Genomic DNA, 23,363 nt, shown 5'->3' on the forward strand with positions numbered 1-23,363 from the left:
AGACATGTGAAGTGCGCATGCGCGCGGAATTTCCCAAACCTCTTCTCGCGAGATCGACCATCGGCATGGCGGTGCTCCTTGAAACGACGTTGGGCGATGTTGTAATTGATTTGTTTACAGAAGAAAGGCCTAAAAGTAAGAAAATGAAGCCGTTTTCACATGACGGCAGCACATTTTATAAACTGGTTGCTAGTTGAGTAAGCCATTGACGAGCTGTAGCACGGAATAAGTGGGTGCTAGCTAAGGCTGTTAGCTTGCTTGCATTTTATTCATAGCCTATGTTTATCTTACAGTTACAAACAGTTAAGTAAGCAGTAACTACACGGCTGAAATAAACTATTACATAATTAATTTCGCCTCGATTCGAGCACTCTAAATAGACGCTAAGTGTAGTAAATATGTTGGTGTGGTGTGTGTGTGTTGGTAATGTTCAAGGACTGTCTGTTTTACCTCTGCGCTCTTTTGTTTTGCAGCTTGCCTAAACTTTCTGAAACTATGCAAGATAAAGTACTACAACTACTGCCTCATCCACAATGTTCAGGTAAAACTAAATGGTCCCTTGAAAACTTCTGTTACACGGGTATGAATCAGTCTCAGTTGAACCAAACCGCCTGAAGAGGGCGACACAGTCCCTCAATAGATTTGAAAAGTTTATAATTCAGGCCAGGTTCATATATGGACTAAATGTAGCAGACTCTATGAGGTCATGGTCGTGGCTGGATTACTAAACAGGCCCACCGGGCACAGGCCCAGGAGCCCAAGGTGTCAAGGGCCCCCTCTGCCCTTCATCTGCAAAATGTTACTTGAATTAACACATACCGACCAGGAAGAGACTCAAAATAACAACGAGATGCAAAAGAACTGCAAAGAGACACAGTAACTACAAAAAGGGGTGAAACACCCACACTTTATTGTGTTAAGTGTTTGTAATTTTAGATCTTTTTGAAGATTGTTCCATGTCCAAGGTGCAGAGTAGGAGAATGCAGTTTTCCCAGATCTGTTAAAATCTGGGGTACATTAAAAAGCAACCACTTGGAGGAGCATAGCCCCAAAAGCCACAGTTTCACGTGTAGATATATTTGCAACACTTAAATTTCTGTCAGAGTATTTACAGGTAAAATAAGATACAAAAAAAGATAAATAAATAAACTAGGCTAGAGAACCCCAGGTGGAAAACTAGTCAGTGCCTTTAGTGCAATTTGTTCGTCTGTTATTGCAGCTCTTGTGAAAAAAACAACACAATTTTGAAATCATTAGGTTCTTGACTGGAAAGGACTGAAAGTTTTTGTTGCCTTGGGTTCCTGTAACAAGTTAATATGTCAGTGCTCTGGTTCCATATATTAATAAAGCAAAAAAAAACATTTGCAGCTGATATTATAATGAAAATGGGAGTCTTGCCAACTAAACAATCACAATAATCATCATTCAAGTTTACACATAAATTCAAGCAAAGCAAAGATTCATGTCTGCAAGGACAGTTAGACTTGGCCTGTGTGAAGGCTGCCTAGACTTTAGTAGATTCCTCTCTTCTTATTTTTTTGTATGTTATATACTTTTTTTGTTAGAAGCAATCGCATGGCTTTTTCCATCATATTGGGGCTTACGGCTAAGATTGATTCGATTGTTTATAACCTCTCCTCATAATCATAGTGTAACAAAATTCCTAAATTAAGATATTGTTGTTCACACTCTAAATTGATACCAAAATCTATCCCAGCGATTGATCTCAAAACATATGAAAATGTCTTTCTTTCTTTCTTTTTATTTATGAACAGTCATAAATACATTTAGTGAACAGAGCAGCAGACTTTATTGTCTCAAAAGCAGTGTAAAGCATGTCTTCTGGTAACGATCGGACTGTGGTGACAATGCTGTGCTTCCCTAATTTCTCCATCCTGCTGGACACTGTGTGAGCTGCTTAACAGTGTCTTTGTCTTCTCCCCAGAGAGACTTCATTGTGCAGACTGGAGATCCCACCGGGACAGGGCGTGGCGGAGAATCTATCTATAGGTCAGTCATCTTCACCACTGCTGCCGACTTTTTTTGACATCGCAAGTTGAACACTGTGACAGTTATTTTTTTCTTGTGTGTGTGTGTGTGTATGTGATTAGCAAACTGTATGGGGACCAGGCCCGCTTTTTTGATGCAGAGAAAATGCCACGCATCAAACACAAGAAGAAGGGGATGGTGTCCATGGTGAACAATGGAAACGACCAGCATGGTTCTCAGGTGAATAAGATGTACAGTCATACTATTGTTTGCCCTGCAAGTTGCAGAAAGCTTCCAGAGAGAGAGAGAGGGAGAGAGAACAGAAAAATGCCTTATACTAGTTTAATGCTTTCACCTGATCAAAAAAGTTGAAAAAGAAAAAAAAAAAAAAAACATGGTAAGGGTAATGCCTTTTAATGTCCTTTAACATAAATCATCTCTTAATCTCAATGTATAGATGTTGATGTATATAATCTGTTATTCTTGTCTTCAGTTCCTTATTACCACGGGTGAGAACTTGGACTACCTGAATGGAGTTCACACTGTGTTTGGGGAAGTGACAGAAGGCATGGACGTCTTGGCCAAAATCAACGAGACCTTTGTGGACAAGGACTTTGTCCCATTCCAAGATATCAGGTGAACTGAGACAAACTGTCTGTGTAGAAGTATCCTATGTGTTCTATGTGTCACTTCTCAGGGCGTTAAGTTCTACAGTCATGAGATGAGAGTGTCATTTTGCTGCAGGATAAACCACACAGTGATCCTGGAAGACCCTTTTGATGACCCTCCTGATTTGCCAGTGCCAGATCGATCACCTGAGCCCACCAAGGAGCAGCTAGATGTGAGTGCAGTGCCACTGAAAGCTCTGAGAGTTCTTGCATTTATCTGCTCATACAAAAATATAAAGCCAGAACTGTCACTACACATAACATGAAAAAATGTATACAGCACGCACTGCCTAAATAACTATGGCTGTTTCTGCCACCGGTGTACAGAGCGGCCGAATCGGAGCGGACGAAGTGATCGACGATGCGGAAGGGAAAGGAGCCGAGGAGCTGGAGGAGAGGTTGAAAGAGAAAGAAGCCAAGACTCAGGCCATCCTGCTGGAGATGGTGAGAAGAGGAAATCTGCTCTCAGCCTTCAGCTGAAGATAACACAGATGCAGTCTGAGACATTTATACACTCATGTGTCATACGTTCCTCCAGGTGGGTGACCTCCCTGATGCAGATATAAAGCCTCCAGAAAACGTGCTGTTTGTGTGTAAACTGAACCCAGTGACCACAGACGAGGACCTGGAAATTATCTTTTCTCGCTTTGGGACAATAAAAAGGTGACGCTAACCTCCAAGTTCTTCATAATGCTAGTTTGTAGTCAAAATGTTTTGTAACGGTACACAAACGTCACGGTTCGGTTTATACCCCGGTGTAGGAGTCATGGTTTGGTGCAAGTTCAGTACAGAGGTAAAAACAAAAATGTCAACAACAGACACAGTCTTCCTGCTAGGGACCGAGGTAGTATTTTGCCCACTGGAAACTGTTTTCATTTATAAAAATAAGGAACATTTCTGTATTACACTGTAGTAACACTGAACAAACACCTTCCCAGAAGGCAAGAGCAGGCTATAAAACATCTCTTATGTTATGAAATTGAAAATACAAAGAACATAGAATATCAAAAATTAAACCTTGTGAATTGAGAGGAGTGTTTCACTTACTTCCACCTTGGCTGTGTCTAAAAATTCAAAGCTCCCAAACATTTATAATCCTGGTAATCAGCACATCTGTGTGATGTTCTCGAATGTGGGTTAGCATGCGTTTCCATTCACTGACTCTACAATGAAACAGCAATTCACCATCGTCGTCTATTACAAAACTCTCTCTCCGTTGTTGTAGGTGACCACTGTTTCATTTGCGCTCGCCATAGTGTGACTCACACACAAATCAGCTTGTTGTGCTAACCTCAGTACATGTTGCTAATGTGGTATGGCCACAAGTTTCTAGGCGGAACACCCACTTTCAAACTTTGGTTCCACATTTCATGTATCAGTCTATATACTGTGTATTCTGCATGAGGCTAAGTGCGCCAGGCCATGACTGTTCGATACACATACACTAACTGTTACATCCCTAATGTGTACCAACATTTTGCTTTATGTCCATGCTCTAAAACATTTCTCATGTTACTCTTGTTGTGTGAAGCTGTGAGATCATCAGAGACTGGAAGAGTGGAGACTCCCTCTGCTACGCTTTTATTGAGTTTGAAAAGGTAAGCGTCTTATGTGTCCACTTAATTTACAGTGAGTAAACTGTGAGTGTGCACTTGTATACAGAGTAATCAGGGATGTGTTTACAGTGAGAGTGAGTTGAGAAGATCAATATTAATCACATTGTGAGACATTGTCACAGACCTGGAGTCAGACTTTGGTTAGCTTAGCTTAGCATAAGGACTGCGAACAGCCTGTCTGAATAATAAAAAAAGCTTGGTTTGAACTGTACACAAACAAAAATGTAAAAGCAACAATTTGATTTTATGAGTTTTGTTGTCACAGGTTGCCAGGTTTGATGCCATTGTATTGATGTTTTATAAGAAGTACAAAGAACGTTAATGGTAAAACATGAGCAGTATCCCAGTTCAGGGAAGGCCCCTCTTTAAAGTCACTTGTTTAATGGTGCGTAAAAGTGGTCCTCCTCACACATCACAAATATGACACAGCAATTTGTTTGGGCTTTTGCGTTCATGTGCTCATCAGCCTTTAGTAAACAGAATTATTAGTGAAAGTGTCAGAAGGAAACCCCCCTGCAGGATGTGAGGAAGTCAGGCATGACCTCCATTGTTTGCCCTTGTTATGACGCATTAATTATCACATGGGCTGCCGGAGTCATCGTGATAGAGAAGTGTTATTATAGAGATATGAAAGTTTTATAAATAGGCCATATATATTACCGTCAGCATGGTGCATCACTGGCTGGCTGTCCACTGTGGAAGTAAAATCTTAGAACTTGTGAGCTTGGTCAGGCAGTTTTTGTTACTGTCTCTCAGTCCTCCAACCACTGGCTGTAAATTAAAGGAGAAAACCTCTGAGCAATATTATCATGACTGATAATGCTGGACATGGTGAAGTGCAATTAACATTTACACCATTAGAGGGCGCTAGGCAGTTTGTTTTAGATAGAATGTGTTTTCACTCAGACTTCTACTAAGTGACATCCAGTAATACAATGAAGTAAGTTTATGAGATAGAATGAATTGTTTGTGTAAATGAGCCAAAAAAAGATGCCATAATGAATGTGAAAATTGAATGGCAGCCAAAGGTAACTCCACACGAGGAACAAAGAGGCAGCTCTTTCCATCAGTGTTTTCTGAGCATCTGGTTGACTGGCAGTGGTTTGGCTCATCATCAAACATGTCTTCATGGTCATTGAAGACTTGTTTGTTGTTAGATGTCTGATTGCAGATACAAAGTAAAATTTCTGGAAATAGCTTATCTTGTCATTTTTTTTTATCTTCGAGTAAATGAGGTGTGGTAAAAAGCAGTCAGTGTGCTTTTATTTAGAATTGTTCTTTGTTTTTCCGGGTCATGAATGTCAAGTTTGGGGAGACGGTATGTTTGTCGCATGTTTTTGTAGTTGAAATTGAATGTGTTCTGACGTCCTGCTGCACACTTTTGTTTGTACTTAAACACAATGGATAGAATAGAAACTAGAGCTGAAATGAGATGATTGATTAGACAACTATTATCTTAAACATTTAAATCTTTTTTTTTTAAGCAGAAACTCTGAAAGTTCTCTGGTTTCAGCATCTCCAATGCAATGATTTTGCAACCCCAGTTCCAACAGAGTTAGGACTCTGTATAAAATGTAAATTATACCACAATGCAGTGATTTGCAGATCTTTCTAACATATTCAGCTGTACACAGTACAGAATGCAGAGCTTGATGTCATCGTCAATGCAAAAACTATGGCATGTGACTGAACACACGCGCTGCCTCTACACCTGTACGTCACAGTCTGCAACGCCCCAAGTTCCTTAGAACTTTATAAAATCAGGACATGCGTCAGTATCTTTGAATTGCATATGTGCATAGCTTCACAAATAACCAAATATTGAGCTAATATGAACATATATGAGTAATGCAGTGTGAGGTTATCAGAAAAGTAAACAGACTATCTTCTCTGCGTAATGAAACTTTTATGGCTTCATTCATCATCATTTCCATGGACACAGTGAATGAGCAAGGCTGCACAGACGCTGTGAAAATTAAATTATTTCACTTTTTTCAACTCTTTTTTTTTGTTCTTAAGTATAAAAGACACTAAGAAATATGAGGTGAATAATATTATAATAGTATTTATTCAGTAAGTGTTCACTGATTTGTATGAGCTACAGCATCAGGATGTGACAGGACAGTCAGAATGTGACATACATGTTACATAGTTGGATTTTAAAATCATTTATTTACGTGTTTAGGCCTAAACATTTAGCTTTTTGTACTTCGATGTAAAATAAGGTCTGAAAAATCTATCGAGAAGTCTGGAAAAGTGTAGAAATTTTGAAATGGAAAATATGTAGAATCCCTGTCCTTCTACCTTTTTCAAGTAACTTTTTGTTCACAAGTTGTGCTGTTTGTTTATGATGCTACATGATCTGTTTCTACAGACATTTACTTCTTCAACAGTTGCTCTCTTACCTCTTTGCATGCTTCCTATCTCACAGCAAGAAGACTGTGAAAAGGCCTACTTCAAAATGGACAACGTGCTCATTGATGATCGACGTATTCACGTAGATTTCAGCCAGTCAGTCGCTAAGATCAAATGGAAAGGCAAAGGTACTCACACTGAAGCCTCTGTGGTCACATGTTTAAAATATTTCTCTTTTTTATTCTGAAGGATGAACAGATTCCCTTAATCTAAACCTACCAGTGTTCTAGTCCTTGTCACCTTGAGTTCAGTCCGACACTGTGTTTCCTAAGAGGTCATGGCCTTGTCTGTCTCCTAGGTGGGAAGTATACTAAAGATGACTTCAAAGCCTATGAGAAGGACGTGGAGAACCGAACCAAACTGGCTCTCAAGGATCAAGTCAAGCCGAAACAAGAGTATCCTTGTGTGTTCATATGCTGGCATTTCATTTTCTAGTTACTCCACTCCATGTCATAACATATCAGTCTGTAAAGCCTCTGTTGTGATGGCCGTTTGATTTGGCAAGATCTCTCAGCACTGACTTTCTCAGCTTCCTGGTGATTTCCATAACTTTCCCAAAAGTTCCAAGTATGACCTGCTAATTGAGGATGAAGAGGAGGCGACGAGCCATCGGCACTCTGAGAAGAAACACAAGCAGAAGAGGCACCACCATCATTCAGATGACGAGGACAGCAGGAAGTCCAAAAAGCACAAGGTATCTTTGAGGCAACAGTATAGTAATATTGTGTTTTACTCTCCCTGTTATGTTATGAGGATAGAGCACATTGCACTGCAGTTTCTGCTTTTGTACTCTCTTTACACTACAGGGAATCTGATTTAGATTTTTTTTTTTTTTTTTTCTAAAATTTTAAATAGGAATACATGTCATGTACCGTGCAAATCATCAGAAGATACACAAACAGCTGATTCTGACTTATCTCACAGTTTCTCAGAGCATAGTAGCTGGTAGCTACCACCGTGGTCGGGGCATTCTGATTGTATGCATTACATACAGTATATGCATTGTTAACGTAGGACAGGCCTCATTAAGCTCCTCTTTTCCTCAGCAGTCTGTAAAATGTTCAGCCTGATTTGAAGCGGGTTATCTGCACAATAGCAGAAAACAATTGCTACTTATTTGCCATTTTGTTAGGATTTCTCAAGTGTTCATCGTTCAGGAGGTTTTTACAGGGAGCTGAATGAGAGGTCTCTCCTTCTCCAAAACAAATAGACCAGGTGATTAAAACCATTAGATCCACTGAGTAAAGCAGTTTCATGTTAAGGCCTAGACTCACCAAACCGACTCTAGAAAACTAGTGGTGATGCTGCATCGCCTGATGTCACCATGTCTCGGCCAAAAAAATTGCAGAGACTACAGCTGTGGTCAACTGGCAAGTATATTCTGCGCCTGTGTGAGAGGACATAACTCCACACCAGCAGGCAACGTTCATTTATATTCCTCATCCAAAAAGGGAATCCACAAGACCGTCTTGACGCTAGTTAGCCAGGTAGCATATTAACAACACAATCCAGTGTTGAAAGAACAAAGCATATTTACCGTGCGCCAGTGAACAATAGCACAAACCACCAGGAAATGTTCCTGCTTAAGAGCTCAGTGGCTAGAGAAACATAATCTTACCTCAGTAACAAGTTTGTCTTGGCTCACTCCCTCTCAACTTCAGCTGTTTGTTTACTTTGCTCACTTCCATTTCTCCTCTCATGTGGTGAGCTGAACTGCCAATATAAAAATATTATATTTTTAATAGTAATGTGATGGTGGCAATGGTGTATGGTGACATCACATATGTACTCTCTATTGAGTCCTGGCTTGAATGTGTGTTCAATATTTATTTATCTATTTTTTTGTCCCTTTGAATGGGTTCCTTGGGATTTTTATGTTTATAATTCCGGTCAAATGTTTCCATCTTTCCGTGTGTTTAACATTACACAAAGGCCCACAGATCTGTCATCTCTTCAGCATAATTAGCAAACTAATAAAGATGTCCATAACACATCAAGGCAATGCCAAGGGAAGAGAAGTATTCCATTTTTAGGGCTTTCCCTGTCTGTGATGAAACAAGTGAGCATTTGAATGAGGAAATAAAGGTATTAAAGTAATCTCCAACACGTTTTTATATATATTTAGTCACAGATTCATGACTTAAAGTTTTCTAAACCGACATACTATGAATAGTTCAGGCTTGTAAACAACCTGACAGTTAATTGTCACTGTAACGGTAACCCGGACGTTCACACACAGACAAACACAAATAGAGCCTTGTTCCCAGAAGCAGGTTTACTCATCATTCATCTGGATTATTACTGAGTAACTCCCTCACACCTGGTGAGTGACTGATACAAAGAAAGTTGTTCCTGATAACTCCGTAAAGCTGATCGTTGAACAGGCCCAAGCATGCACGCACAAACACACACACACACAGTGCCCACCTGGCTGTCTCAAGTTCATCTACCCAGGCAAGTAGTGCAAATGGCTATTGAGTAAATGAATATTTAAAGGTCAGATTTTTGTTTTGTTTTTGTATTGCATTTTACGTTTTATCAGATATGTCACAGCAGAGATACAGACAGGAATCTGTGAGGGTGAGAGTTTTATGACACGTAGTCAGAATCAAACTGGAGGCATCAACTATCACAGTACACAGTATATGTGTCTTAACCACCAGCCCAGAATGACACACTTGCAGTCTAAATTTTGAGTTCCAGTGAGAGTTAAAATACCAATTTGAAAATAGATATTGAATTATATTGGTATTTTGATGTTGTCCCAATGAGACAATATCATTAATGCAGCGCTTCTCAAACTGTAGGGTGAGATAGAGCCACTGCAGATGGGATGACCAGTGGAAAAATATATGGAGTGAAACAAAGTTGAATGGATATGATTTATATGGGGGGAAAATAAACAAGAGTTTGCTGATGTTTACTTCACTGAAATTCAACATGGATCCTTTTTGAGTAGCTGCTTCCCCAATTATTGTTAATGATTGATCAAATTTGTGGGATGGATTAACTTTATTCAGCTTCTGAAGGGAGGTATGACAAAAGTTTGAGAACCACTGCATGAAAACTATTTTTGATGTGTGGTGGAAATTGTGATATTGTGACAGCAAAAAAATATAAATTCACATCACAGATTGTGTGACAATTGAGACTGCTTCCTTCTGTCTGCAATTTTAAACTGGTTCATTTTTTTTCCCAGCAATTCTACAAAAAAAAAAAAAAAAAAAAAAAATCAAGAACACTCCTGTTAACTGTAAAAAGTCTCAACATGGAGTTTTTCTGTGTGTGTGGGGCCGAGGTGTAAACACCAGACACCACTGCTGACCACAGTTATAATGCGGCAGGCTCCCATCCTCTGTTATTCCTGTCAGTGGTGTGTTCGCTGACAGTTATTACTGTACTTGAGCCTGTTTATAGTTCGTTACCTGGCTGGCGTCCATGTGGCTTTAGTCTTATCCCTCTATCCATTTACTTTGACCTTTGATATTTTGTTTCCCTGTTGTCATTAAAAACATATCCGCCAGCCTGTAGTGCCCTGCCCTTCAGACAACAATCTGTTACATAAGTGATTAATAAAGGTGTGCAAGCAAACGTGCAGCATGCTGCCTCTAAAAGCAAGTCTCTGAAGTGGCACATGTGCTACATGACTGCCTGCAGGGAGGAATTAACTGTTTAAATATTCAGATAGATAAAAAGAAAAGTGTCTTGTAGTTTTGATTTTAACAAAAAAGTGTGTCTTAGCTCAAGATAGCAGAAGAAAATTCCAAGACATACTAAATTAAATTAACAAAAAATAAACAATAGAATGTGGATATATTGTTGTTTTAACTTATATTCTTTATTAAAAATAATACAAAGCGTCGTAAGCTGTAACCAGCAGCTCAGCTACTGCATCACATAGAATTTAGTGCAGTGAACACAGGTTTGTCAGTGCCATATTATGTATGTTTCCTCATTCATGTCACCTTAACATTTTTTTTATTTGTGTAATTGTACTTTATCTCTGTTACTGTTTGTCATGTGAAACAGTAGTGTAAGCCCCAGTTTTGAAAGATGCAGAGAAATGAAGTTTTAAATTCTGTTGACACCTAAACTGGTTGGAGCAGCTTTAAACAAACTCAAGTGTGTTTGCTAACTTGCTGTGTTTCAGAACAAGTTATTTATTTATGCTGATTCAGGGTTTCTACTGTCGAGCGCAGGTCTTAACAAAGCTTAAACAAAGACTGTATGCTTAAACACTTCTATGTCTGATTTCTAGCATGTACTCAGCATATCAGTAATAGTGCCAGCTGAAGAAGTATTTCACTGCTGTAAAGATAGTCTTTTTATAAAACTGGGCTGTCTATGCAGCAGAAATACAGAAATACTTTTGAAATGAGTGCTACATGACCAGCGAAAAAGGGCTGAGGCATTTGAGCTGTGTTCAGAGGGCTTTGAGGTTTCCGAGGACCTGACGTGAAAAGCCCGGAAAAGCCCCTACTTCCGGAAAAAGTGCGTTCATCGCCTCACATTGGACCTTGGACACTATCCTGTGTTGTGTTCAATGAGAACGCATAAATCTGTAGCCCAGTGGCACTGGGCTGATGTTGTTAGCCTTTTTGGCTAAATGAAGAGGTCAAAGACGTTTTGCTAATGTATGGTGTTGGCAGTGTTACTAATTCCACGTATAATTATACACGGAATGTTCAAATTACATGTAGCAGTGGAGAATTTGCTTAAAGAAGTCTTTGAGATGCATTTTTTTATCTAAGAAAAATTATGTAACTCACCGGTAGTAAAGGGGGCCACCATTGCTGTAATGTCATGCCACGTCAACTCGGGGTCCTCAGGTTGCTACACTTCCGCACGACGTTCCAAGCAAAAAATTCCGCTCCGACCACATGTTCAGAGCACTTTTCCCCCAAGTTAATGTTTAGGACCTCAGAACCTCCGACCTTATGAATGCCGCTATGGATTTGCTCAAAGGGTAAAAAAAACCTACAACCAATAAATGCTCTTAATGGTGAATGATGTAATGCGAGCTTGGCCATTTTGGCACAGGAAACGCGATGGACAGCTAGTAAAAAACAATCTTGTACTACAGCTAAACAGTACACTAAAAATGTTTCTGAAAACATTTGAGGTGAGAAATAGGCAACGCAGCAACAGAATCTGGGCTTGTATTTTATCAACAGTGCTAGTCTTACTGTTTGATTTGGAAGTACAATCTGTAGTTTGGGCAAAAGCCCGAGAGCTAGTGAAAGTTTGAGCAGGGAGATTTGGGTGCGGTAAGGTGGAGGGAAGTTTACCACAGTTCATTTACACATACTACCCACATTGTTATGATACAAAGCTGGTTGAAAATTGATGAAGTATCCCTTGTAGTACCGTATTGGATCCAAAAGCTTAACTTACTAAGTATATTTAATCTGCTTTTCATGACAACAATGTCCTCGGTCATATTGTTGTACAGGACATGTCTGTTCAGGTCTTGGCTGATGTTCATATATCCAACTATTGTGGCCATCAGAGAAGAGATACTCTTAGAGATACCATGAGATATTATGGGATAACGTTTTGTCAGGTGTAGGTGTCAGGTCTTTATTTGAATCAGGCCCATATATTTAGTAAGAGGCTGAGCAGGAAGAAAATCCCACAAAATGGAGCATCCAAATCAGTAGCAGCCGGTAAATACTGCATAACACACAGAGGAAACAGTGCTGGTTTGTTCACAAGTGAATGACGGTGTTGCATAGATCTTTTTGGTTGCATCTAGTCGTGCACTGTGAGGTTTCCACTTAAGAGGCATTGTTTCCAGGAAGTAACAGTTTTTTTCCAGGAAGCACAGCTCCCGATTTCATGCCCTTTCAGTGCTTCTATTCGAGGGAAGTTGTGTGGTAAGTGTGGGCAGCTGAGGTTTACCAACAACTGCGTAGAGAGAGTCACTGACAATTTGTACCTCATTCTGGCTTTGTATTTCATAGTGTCCCAGAGTCATGAAAACTTGTTAGTCATTTTTGAAAAAGTATCTCATTGCTATGATTTTATAAATTGTAACAGAAAGGTTCTTCTATGTTATACCATTAAAAATTATAAGAAAATTTGAGAGAAGACGGACATAATTTAGGGGAAATAAACCTTTTAAAGTGTAGCACAAATGAGCTTCCGTACAAGGTAGTTATTAAGATTATGTTAATTTAGTTCTCAGGTCTGTCCACAGTGCGTGCTTTGTTTTTAATAAGGCAGTGTTTCATAAATAATGGGTTAAAGTGCAACTTTTTTCTGCTTTGGTCCGAGGTACAGTCTTGAACACAAGCTTACCTGCATGTCCGTACACATTTGTCTTCACTGTCTCACACTTTCCCATCTTCTCTGACGTTTCCAGGACAGCGACGACAGCCGACGAGACAGAAAGACGGGACGCCAGCGCTCCCGATCCCGCTCACGTTCCCGCTCCAGAGACAGGGACCACAAACACAGCAAGTCCCAGCTCAAACATGGGAAAGAGGGTCGCGATAAAGGCCACAGCCACAAGGACCGGAGCCACAGCAGCTCTAAGAAGTCCAGTGATAAAGAGAGGAGTAGGTACAGGTGAGGGAGCTCACCTTACCTCTCTGGAGTATCTTTCTGTGGCAGGAGGGTGGAGCCACAGAGAGGTCGACTGTATTCAGTATGAGTTATATGGCATCTCAATATCAGCCGTCCTAACTACTGGCTTTCCATAATATTACTTGACCTTGACTTTTGGAAAACAAATTGAATGATGATCAGCTCTTTGTCACATTGTCTCAGAGAACAAACATTGTTTGAGAAATTGCTTTTTTATATGTATATTAAAAAAAATCCCCAAAATGTGATGGTTGTCTTTTGATTTTTAGCAAATATAACTTTATTTTTCTGCTCCACTACATTTCAGAGGGAGATATTGTTCTTGTTACTGAACTCTATTAGTTTGATAAATGTAGTGACTAATTACTTTACAGAGTCAGATTAATAATACATAATTTTAATTGTTGATAAAATTTTGTATTGTAGGTTACGATGCACAGCAGTACATACGGTAGTTCAAATCAGCTCCACGTTTACCAGCCGCATCATTAAAGTGAATCATCTATCCGTGATTATAGCCCTATAGTCATAAAATTAATGAAGTCCCTCCAAAAGCAGCAGCTTTTCCCAAAAAAATTACAATGTTTTTTTAGCCATTTTTTGGTTTGTTTTTGCAATGAAATCAAGGGAGCAAGTGAAATGAGAGTTCCTGTGGATCCTTAAAAAGTCTCAAAAGGCATTGAACTCTTTAATCTGAAAATAAGGCCTTAATTGGTATTAAAATGTGCTCAATCTGTCTTTCAAAAGTCTTTAAAATGCCATGACATGAAAGTAGGATTTTACTTTTTTTTTTCTGACATTACATTGGTACGTCCCCAAAAAATTAATAAGATGTTTTGTTGATTGATGATTTATTAACATCACACAGATGAAAATAACAGAACCCACAACATTCATTGACCCCAGGAAGAATAGCGGCTGCTTTGCAAAAGCTAATGGGGATCTTAATAAACTAAACTAAACTCATAATTCATTTCTGGCCAGGATGCTTAGAGCAGAAGATTCGCTATCTGCTATCTAGCTGTCTCTATAGCACGACAGCTTGATAGTTAAGTGCAAATTCAATAAAAATTGGCTATTTGACCAAGTTTTTGAAGCATGGCTGACACTAGTACAAAGCAATGCACAAGGCTCAGTGCATCTTAGCAAAACGTTTTTCAAACTCGATAGGATGGTGATAAAGGCAGTGGAATATCTCAGTTAGAAACAGGAAATCATCAAGAAAACGTGCCAAGAGTCCATTTCTCAGTTCTGTTCTACCCTCGTTTCTTTCATGCCTAGAAAGTGTTACCTTTCTGTCAACACATGAAGTAGATTTACTGGACTAAAAAGATCATTTTTACTGTTAGGACAAACAAAAATTGTGCCTAACCAATAGTACTTGATTTTCTTTTAAATTTGAATGGCATTAACTTGCCTTTGGCTGAAGGAATGCTGTAAAATTGCAAAACGAGTTGCATTTTTTTACTTTTCATTTTTAAGTCACACATTAAAAATCTGAGACACCTTGTTCCAGTGAGAATAATGCAATACCCTCTGTCATAGTGATTTGTCTCTGTTGTCCACGCATTTTAGCCATTCTCTGGGTGTGTTTTGCGGTCAGAAAGTGCTTGTTAATATTGTTTGTGTTCCACCACGATGTAGCACACAAGGTTACACCCGCTTGCGTGAAGAACATCAGGGAATTGCCTTGCACTGTGACTAGCTGTAACTCTTGTTGTTAAATTCATGGGGATTGGTTGGATTTGCGTTAAATGCTTGCAACATCCTGAAGAGGCAGATAATGAATACTTCTATGTTGACCGCTTTGAGTTTATTTTGATGCTCAAACTTCTGTACTTAGTAAAATTTAGAATACAGGACTTCAAACTGTAGCTGGGTATTTCTACACTGGGGTACTCCTCCCACCACTGTTCCACTCACTCATTTGTGTTCCACAACAGACTTCCCTCTCTGATATTTACTTCCTCTTCCCCCGTACACACGGCCCAATATAGAACAAGGCTGGTGATGATTTATGCCTCACCTTTGACTTAAGTTTATAACAGATGGGGGTTTTTTATACATTCATAAAATTTGGGCAATGGAAAATGGCTGGGTGGAGTGTGTCTCCATGGCACTGAGGGAATTCACTGGGGTCTCCCTCCTCCCACCTCACAGAGCCAGGGTGAAACATCTTTCCCCTCTCTTTACACAATCTCGAAACTAGGACGTCTCTGGCTGCAGGCTGAAGGGCAATGGTTAAAAGGAGTGTTCTGGTGTGAGATGAGGAGATAAAATACACCAGAGTGTCATCTTGATCTAAACGTCTTACAGATAAAAGTCTTGGTGAGATGCTTTCTGAAAACAAAAACTGTCTTTCATATGTTCCAAAGAAATAAACAGATACAGGAAACGTGTCAAACGTGAGGCACAAGACATTAAGAACATGTCCATGACGAGGAGGTTTACACTAAGTGTATCGGGCGATATGTGACTGCAGATGCAAGTTTTGACATGAATCCTCTCTGTGATCATCAGCAACCACAAGCGCAGTTTCGTAGTCCCTTGTTTGAATACGTCATTCTTAAGAAAGATTCACCACGCAATGTTTTGAATTTCCCGAAAATACACAGTTGTTTCGTAGGTTGAGACTGTGTGGTGATCAGAGATGGAAAATAAGTATTTCACATAGAAGCTGAAAACACTCCGAAAGGTGAAAGCACCAAGCAGCGTGGAAAATAAGGGTTTGCACAGCATCACTCCCCCGGGTGGAACCACTGCTAGAGACTTCCCCATACGCCCACGCTATGTGCACACCTCATTGTCACCTTTAACCTTCTGCAAAATCACAGAGCATGTGATCTGTGGTGTTAGTCACTTCTTTCCTGTGACATTAGACCTGGAAATTCAAAACCAAACATGAAATAAGCCGATAATATTATCAGCAGTTTGCTTGTGTTTTGGCCGAGGGAGCAGAACTGGGTTTACATTCTCATGCTGATCCAAGCCTCCTCCTTGTCTTTAGATTTTCTCATGTCAGTTTCAGCATTGTTCTCTGCTGCTTCTGTCACTTACTCATGCTGTCAGTATGTTAACTTAAGGAATGCAAGAATGTCAAATGAGCTGTTGTTAAAGCTGAATGGTGGTTGTCCTGTAGAAGCTGTCGTACACTCCTGTCAGTCCAAATTCCTCCATAGACACGGACATGCACACATACCTTGTTATGGACGTCCACTTATGCAAACACAAACACACACACACACACACTGTAGGTGTACTGTGTAGCAGTCATGTCTTCTCTCGCTCTGCCTACTGGAAGGTCAGTATTACTTCTTTCTTTTTACACCACCGACTGTTCGCTAAAATAGAGTAGAAAACTAGAAAATTGCTGCTGAGGTGTAAATAGATTCATAAATTGTTAAAGATATGTTTGTGAAATTCATAAAAGTTACAGCTGAGGTTGACACACTCAAAGGAGTTGAGGCGTTGAGGCACTTAAAGGGTTTAAAGTGTCCACTGAAATGTAAACAATGAAAGCACTTGACATGTCAGCTACATTGTACGCACTGAAAGAGGCTGAAGGCTTCAGTTCAAATAAAGGTCCTCGAACCATTTGAAATCAGTTGAAGTGTGACTGGTGAAAGCATTTGAAGTCTCAGTATCAAGTGCAAGGACTGTAGACAGGTGAAGTGTCAGTAAGCACAATAAATGGTAAATGCAGTTCAAGAGTGAGCACCAAAGGTTTTGAATGTAATTGTACTGAGAAAACCAATCAATCAAATCAAAACCTCTGATTTAAGAAGACGTTAGGAAGCTGTGTAAAACCTAAAAAAAACAGAATGCAATGATCTGTAAATTATTTTTGATCTTCATTCAATTGAATACAGTACACAGACAAGATGTTTGATGTTCAAACTGACAAACTTTATTTCATAAATATACACAGTTTCTGAATTTGATGCCTGCAACATGTTTCGAAAAAGTTACGACAGGGGCCTTTTTACCACTTTGTTACACCACCCTTTCTTTTAATAACACTCAGTAAGTGATTGGGAGCTGAGGACTTAACGTCTTAAAAGTGAAATTGTTTCCCATTCTTGCTTTATATACAACTTCAGTTGCTCAACAGTCCGAGGTCTCTGTTATCTTATTGTGTGCATTATAATGCGCCACACATGTTCAGTTGGAGTCAGGCCTGGACTGCAGGCAGGAGTCTAGTACCTGGACTCTTTTACTACGAAGCCACGCTGTTGTAACACGTGCAGAATGTGTCTCAGTGTCTCGCCGGAATAAGCAGGGACGCACCTGAAAAAGACATCGCCTGGATGGCAGCACATGTTGCTCCAAAACCTGTATGTGCCTTTCAGTATTCATGGTGTCTTCACAGATGTGAGGGTTATCCATGATGCCATGGGCACTAACACACCCCCATACCATCACAGATGCTGGCTATGACCTTTGAGCTGGGAACAATCTGGATGGTCCTTTTCCTCTTTAGACCGGAGGACACAACGTCCATGTTTGCCAAAAACAATTTGAATGTGGACTCGTCAGACCACCGCGCACTTTCCCACTTTGTGTGTGGACTGGATGTTGCTGATATATGGCTTTCACTTTGCGTGGTAGAGTCTGAACTTGCATTTGTAGATGCAGTGACAACATGTGTGTATTGACAATGGTTTTCCAAAGTGTTCCTGAGTCCATGTAGTGATATCCTTTATATAATCATGTTGGTTTTTAATGCAGTGCTGCCTGAGCAGTCAAAGGTCACAGGTGTTCAATATTGAATTTCAGCCCTGCTCCTTATGCGCAGGGATTTCTCTGGATTCTCTGAATCTTTTGACAATATTATGGATTGTAGAGGGTGAAATCTAAAACTTCTTTGCACTTGTGTATTGAGAAATGTTCTTAAACTGCTGTAGTGTTTGCCCGCACAATTGTTCACCAAGTGGGGAACTTTGTGCCACACTTTCTTGTGAATGACTGAACCTTCCAAGGATGTCCCTTCACACTCAGTCATGGTATTTTAATCTGTTACCATTTAACCTGTTTATCTGTGGAAAGTTCCAAACCACAATGTGTTGGCAAACATATAAAGCATAGTGACAAACCAGTTGCACCTAACCACTAAGTGGTTCTGAGGAGCAGTGAGCGACACAGTCCTACCAGTGCACATTTTACACATCACTTTTGCTTTGCTACACAAGTCAAGCTGTTGCTATAACTCATGAAGGTACTCTTGTGAATGTTGTACATGATGTAGTCATGCTTTGCTAGCTGTCTTATTTATTTTACTTGAATAGATGTGACCAGCTTTTAATTACTTTTCATAACATATAGAAGCAACAGTATTCTCAGTAGCAGTAGTACTCAACCTTTTTCATGTCAAGGACCATTAAACTGATCCACATTAAGCTACATACAGGCATGTGATGACATTCCGCTTCATGGACCTCCATCTGAAAAGATTTTGGTTGTTAAATATGATTAAGACCAGGAATAGTCATTGCTACGGCTGAGGAGATAACATTGGAGGAAGTGAAATGTATGATCAGAATAATCATTCTTGTGACTCTTACTCACACTGAATTTAGTGAATTAGTGAAAAGAAACTATTCCCCATGGGGACACCACAGGTCCCACCTGATCAAGCCCAGATTCACCATGTCGATAGCATGTGCCTGTTATCCAACCTATGTAAAAGCTACAGAAACAATCCTCTATCACCAAGTTCTGCTTTAGACATGGCTCTTAACAAGCAAAAGCCCAATATATATTTGGACAAAAAAAAATTGCTGAAATGTCTGGGGCAAAAAACATGTGATCTTTGTTCCAGTTTTGTATCCTATAGGCCCCTTTTAACAAAAACAGCAAAGGAACCACGAGTCCTAACCTTTTGACCTCCATACTGGTCAGTAATGAGAAAGTAGCCAACAAAGCCTACAAGAGGCAATAGTGCACTATAAAGATATTCTGTTACAAATACAACCATTCAATATTTTACTAGAGTAAAATGTTTTCAAATGAAAGTTTATCAGGCAGCACAGTCCCTCTAGAGAGATTATTACTTAATTTATTTCGTAATGCAGTGGAGTATTTAGAGTACAAATAGGCTTCTCCACTCACTCAAACTGTAGGCCTACTTAAAGTCCAGATGAAACAGCATAGAGTGGTGCAGGAATAAGTCCTAAAACCAGGAAATGAGTTAGCATTTTAGCACTCCCAGTTCCCTCATCTCAGAGTGTCAGTGGATTTTTTTAATGGGTTTTTGGTAAGATGACTGAAATAAGGTGTGTGGTTGACACACTTAACAGAGTGGTAGTGTCGTGGTGGCAATGTTAGATCATGCAATCGTGTAGTCCATTCTGGTTACTGCCTTACAGCTTAAAAAACAAATCATAAAAGTGGTGTTCATTTATAAAGATTATCTTGCTGAATACCATTAAACGTGTAAGCATCATAAACTTTTGTTTTTCACACAGCTTATTTTCTGCAATAATCCAAAATTGAATGGAAAGATTCCATTGGCTTTTTGGAGCGTTAGCGTCAGGACGACGCTAACTTCCGCATCAGCCTACAAAAGATGTCATCCCTGCAGCACTCTGTTACGAGAGTATCTAGCTTCAGTATCTTGATGTATTTCTGAGTGAAACAGGATTAGCAGGCGGGATTCCCATGCGGAATATAATGTTGGAGGTAATTTGATTTAATTGTTGGAAACAGAGGCCTGGGACATAGCATACTGTTTGTATTTTTTGTTTTACAGGAAGAAAATATGACTGGGTTTTAATATAAGAATACAAAGAAGTGGGTTTTACGTTATTTTTTGTCATATATCGTTAAATATGTGCACGATATGACCAGGGATGTGATCTAAAAGGGTTAACAATGCATTTTTAATTTTATCTTGACATTAAGAACAGTATTTTAGTAAATGTACTCAGTCATTACTCAACCCTGGCAATGTTTAGCATATGTATTAGAGTCTCAGCTGTTATGTTGTTGTAGTCATCTTTTGGGTAACACCTAAATGCCTTAAATGCCTGTAATGGAATGTGTGAGCCGATGGTGCTGAAGCTTTACAACATATTGTAGGCGTTCCTGAACCAAATGATGATAGCTGGGTGGTTGACTGACGGCTAAAGGCTGGGAGAGAGGAGCTGCAGGCAGAGAAGTGTTGCAACTTATGTCTAAAATGAATCATCTGACTGGAGACAATATCACTGCACAGTCCTGACTAATGCTGGCAAAGTGTATTTAGCTTTGTTTATTTATCTTGTACTGATAGGTGTGCTATTCTTTTCCATGTCATTTTTTTTATTAAATGAAAATTAATTTCTTCATTGTATTAGTTGATTTCCACATCAGCATATCGCAGCCACCACGACTAAACAAAACTAAGAGTCCATGCTAACGGCTCTTTGAGGCTCTTTGAGGTTCTGCTTACTGTGAGCACAGTGTTGTTTTCAACATCAGCATGCTTACATGCTCATAATGACAATGCTAACATTCTCATGGTTAGCTGGTACAGGCCTCGTGTACACCAGGTTCACCATCTTAGTTTAGCCTGTTAGCAGCATGCTCTTGTTAGCACCACTTGCTCAGCACTGAACACACACTGAGTGTTCCAAATACTACCATACTATATAGTATGCCAGAAAAAAGTATGTCCCAATACATATGTCAAATGCAGAATGCCAAAAATACCAGGATGTTCTACTACATCCAATCTGATTTTAAAGTATGCTAGTCTGACCCAAAACCCACAACCTTCAATAGGGGAAGGTTCATCACATTGACTGAGCCACAAACAAATGACAGCAATGTCGCAATGATGGATAAAAGTGCATTCAAGTAACTGATGACAATAATGTCCAATAATTCTAGTAGGAATATTAATGGTTTAAGTGAACAAAATCAAAATCAAATAATCATGAATATTACAAGCAACAAAAGGACATACAGCTATAAAAATAACAATGACAGAACTGCAGATGTAATTTCACTGTCGCAAATATAATATGTTAGAATCTATAATCTGTGCAGTTATAACTTAGTTAACATTAAAGTTAAACTACATACATCACAAAGTGACAACAGCAGATCTCCCGGTTGATCTTTGTTTCTACTGAGCTTGTTAAGTGGCGTTTGTTTTATCTCAAAGGTAATGGATGTAAAACCAAGAGGGTCAAAGTTCAGGGCATAATGTCATGACACAGTTGTATGTCCCAATTGTGTGTATACTGCATGCAACAGTATGTACTTTTTAAGGGCAGCTGCAATACATACTAAAAGTTAGAATAAAAAGTATGTGATTTGGAAAGCACCCAAAGTACAGCTAATGCTAATGGGAATGTCACCAAACTTATTATTATCATGAATGTTTGCACAAATTGTTGTTCTGATTCAACAAGCAGTCAACATGTTGAGATATTTAACTTTATAGTGAAAACTTTGACCAGCTGGTGCCTCAAGAAGAAAGGTCAGAGGATCACCAAATATTAGAAGTCATCCTCTTGGGACCATGAATGTCTGTACAAAATTTCAATCCATCCAGCTAAAAACGGTGGGAGCGTGGCTACAAAAGAACTAGTTTTTCACTGTGATAAGAAACTTTTATCATTATAACTTCATACACAAGCTATTTCTGTGTTATGTTTTTACTTTTCTCATTATTGTTACATACCAAATTATGTTAACACATAACCAGTCATGGTCCAGTTCATTGTATTACTAATGTAGGCTACAGTGTCTTACCATTGACTGGAGTATTTTTTTTTAATCTTTTCTTTTTACAATGGAAGGACAGCTATGGAAGTTTGTTGTTCAGACAACATACCAACTTATAAACTAAAGGTTTCTTGTAATGGGATAAGTCTGTGTATCATTATAACAACAAACATCTCTGATGTATTTTTACAATGCTGGTACGCCGGTATTACTTTGTAATGAGACAGACAGCTTTTTGATTTAAATATACAACAATATGTTGCTAAAAAGTTCTATTAAAACAGAACAATTCTCTGTGTTGTGGGCTAATATTGTGGAAAATATACAGATATATTTTGCCACTGCAGCAATATGTTGCACACCACACTATTTCCTTGCTATCTCACATCAGACTTTCCCTGGCCCTTCCTGAAACACAGTGTTCTATACCTGTCTTTAATCGCTAACTCACAACGTGCCTGTCCTGAAGTATACATGAAAAATTCCAATCAGCAATTTCATCACAGATTCTTGTTCTGCCCCTCCTAGATTCTCTCTCTCTCTCTCACACACACACACACACACACACAAACACACACTGAAAGCCCACTGGTTAGTTTTTTGCATGTCCAACATCCTGGTTAGATAAAGATACTGCTATTTCATTGTGAATTTTACATTTCCTGTTCCTACTGTTGTTCATGCTTCCCTTGTCCTGCCTCTGTCTCTGTAGACACACCAGCTTTATTCAACAACATCAAAGAAAAACTGCATGCTGGGAGAGCTAGTAAATGGGTGTGTATGGAGATCCACATTGTGTGTGTGTGTGTGTGTGTGCAGTCTGTGCACTTGGATCATTGCAGTTCTCAGAATAAAGGTCAGTTCAGGTTAACTGTGTCCCCAGCGTGTGTCAGTTTATGCTTTCAAATTACCCTCAATAATAATGACAATAACATAAAAATAATCAAACTATGATGAAAATTCCATCCTCTAAAAACAAACACGGTGCTCAGCTATTTTTAGCCATCTGTGTGACAGCCCTGTGCACTCAGCTGTTTGGAGCCTCAGTCAAAGTTGTCTTTGTTCAGCTGACTGACAGTAGACAGTATGTATTTATCTGTGTGAGTGTCAGTGATCAAGCTGTCGATTGATCAGGTTTCACACTCTATTGTTGTTGCTAAGATTCCATGAAGTTTAAACTGTGACACTTTGCGTCACTTTGTGGTTTTGTGAACGTCAATCTGAACGTGAGTATCTTGTGTTTTGTTTTATGTTTACTATCTGCAGCTGAAGATCATTTCATGACAAACAGACAGACAGAGAGTGGTGTCAGTCTTCTCATCTAACTCTGTGCCAGAAGGCATGGACTAAAATAAAATTAATATACAGAGCATGA

General features: G+C 39.3%; 1 protein-coding gene across 1 annotated transcript; it reads left to right on the forward strand.

The window, feature by feature from the left end:
- Positions 1-17: 17 nt before the first annotated feature.
- Positions 18-13,519, forward strand: ppil4 (peptidylprolyl isomerase (cyclophilin)-like 4). The gene is made up of 13 exons (XM_033648048.2): positions 18-135; positions 474-541; positions 1,946-2,010; positions 2,112-2,229; positions 2,483-2,625; positions 2,734-2,830; positions 2,985-3,101; positions 3,196-3,320; positions 4,189-4,255; positions 6,705-6,816; positions 6,987-7,083; positions 7,250-7,382; positions 13,053-13,519. Exons 1-13 carry the CDS (start codon positions 18-20, stop codon positions 13,260-13,262), a joined length of 1,470 nt encoding a protein of 489 aa, XP_033503939.1. The 3' UTR covers positions 13,263-13,519.
- The last annotated feature ends 9,844 nt before the right edge of the window (positions 13,520-23,363 follow it).

This window comes from Epinephelus lanceolatus, chromosome 13 (assembly GCF_041903045.1).
Source record: "Epinephelus lanceolatus isolate andai-2023 chromosome 13, ASM4190304v1, whole genome shotgun sequence".
Lineage (NCBI taxonomy): Eukaryota > Metazoa > Chordata > Actinopteri > Perciformes > Serranidae > Epinephelus > Epinephelus lanceolatus.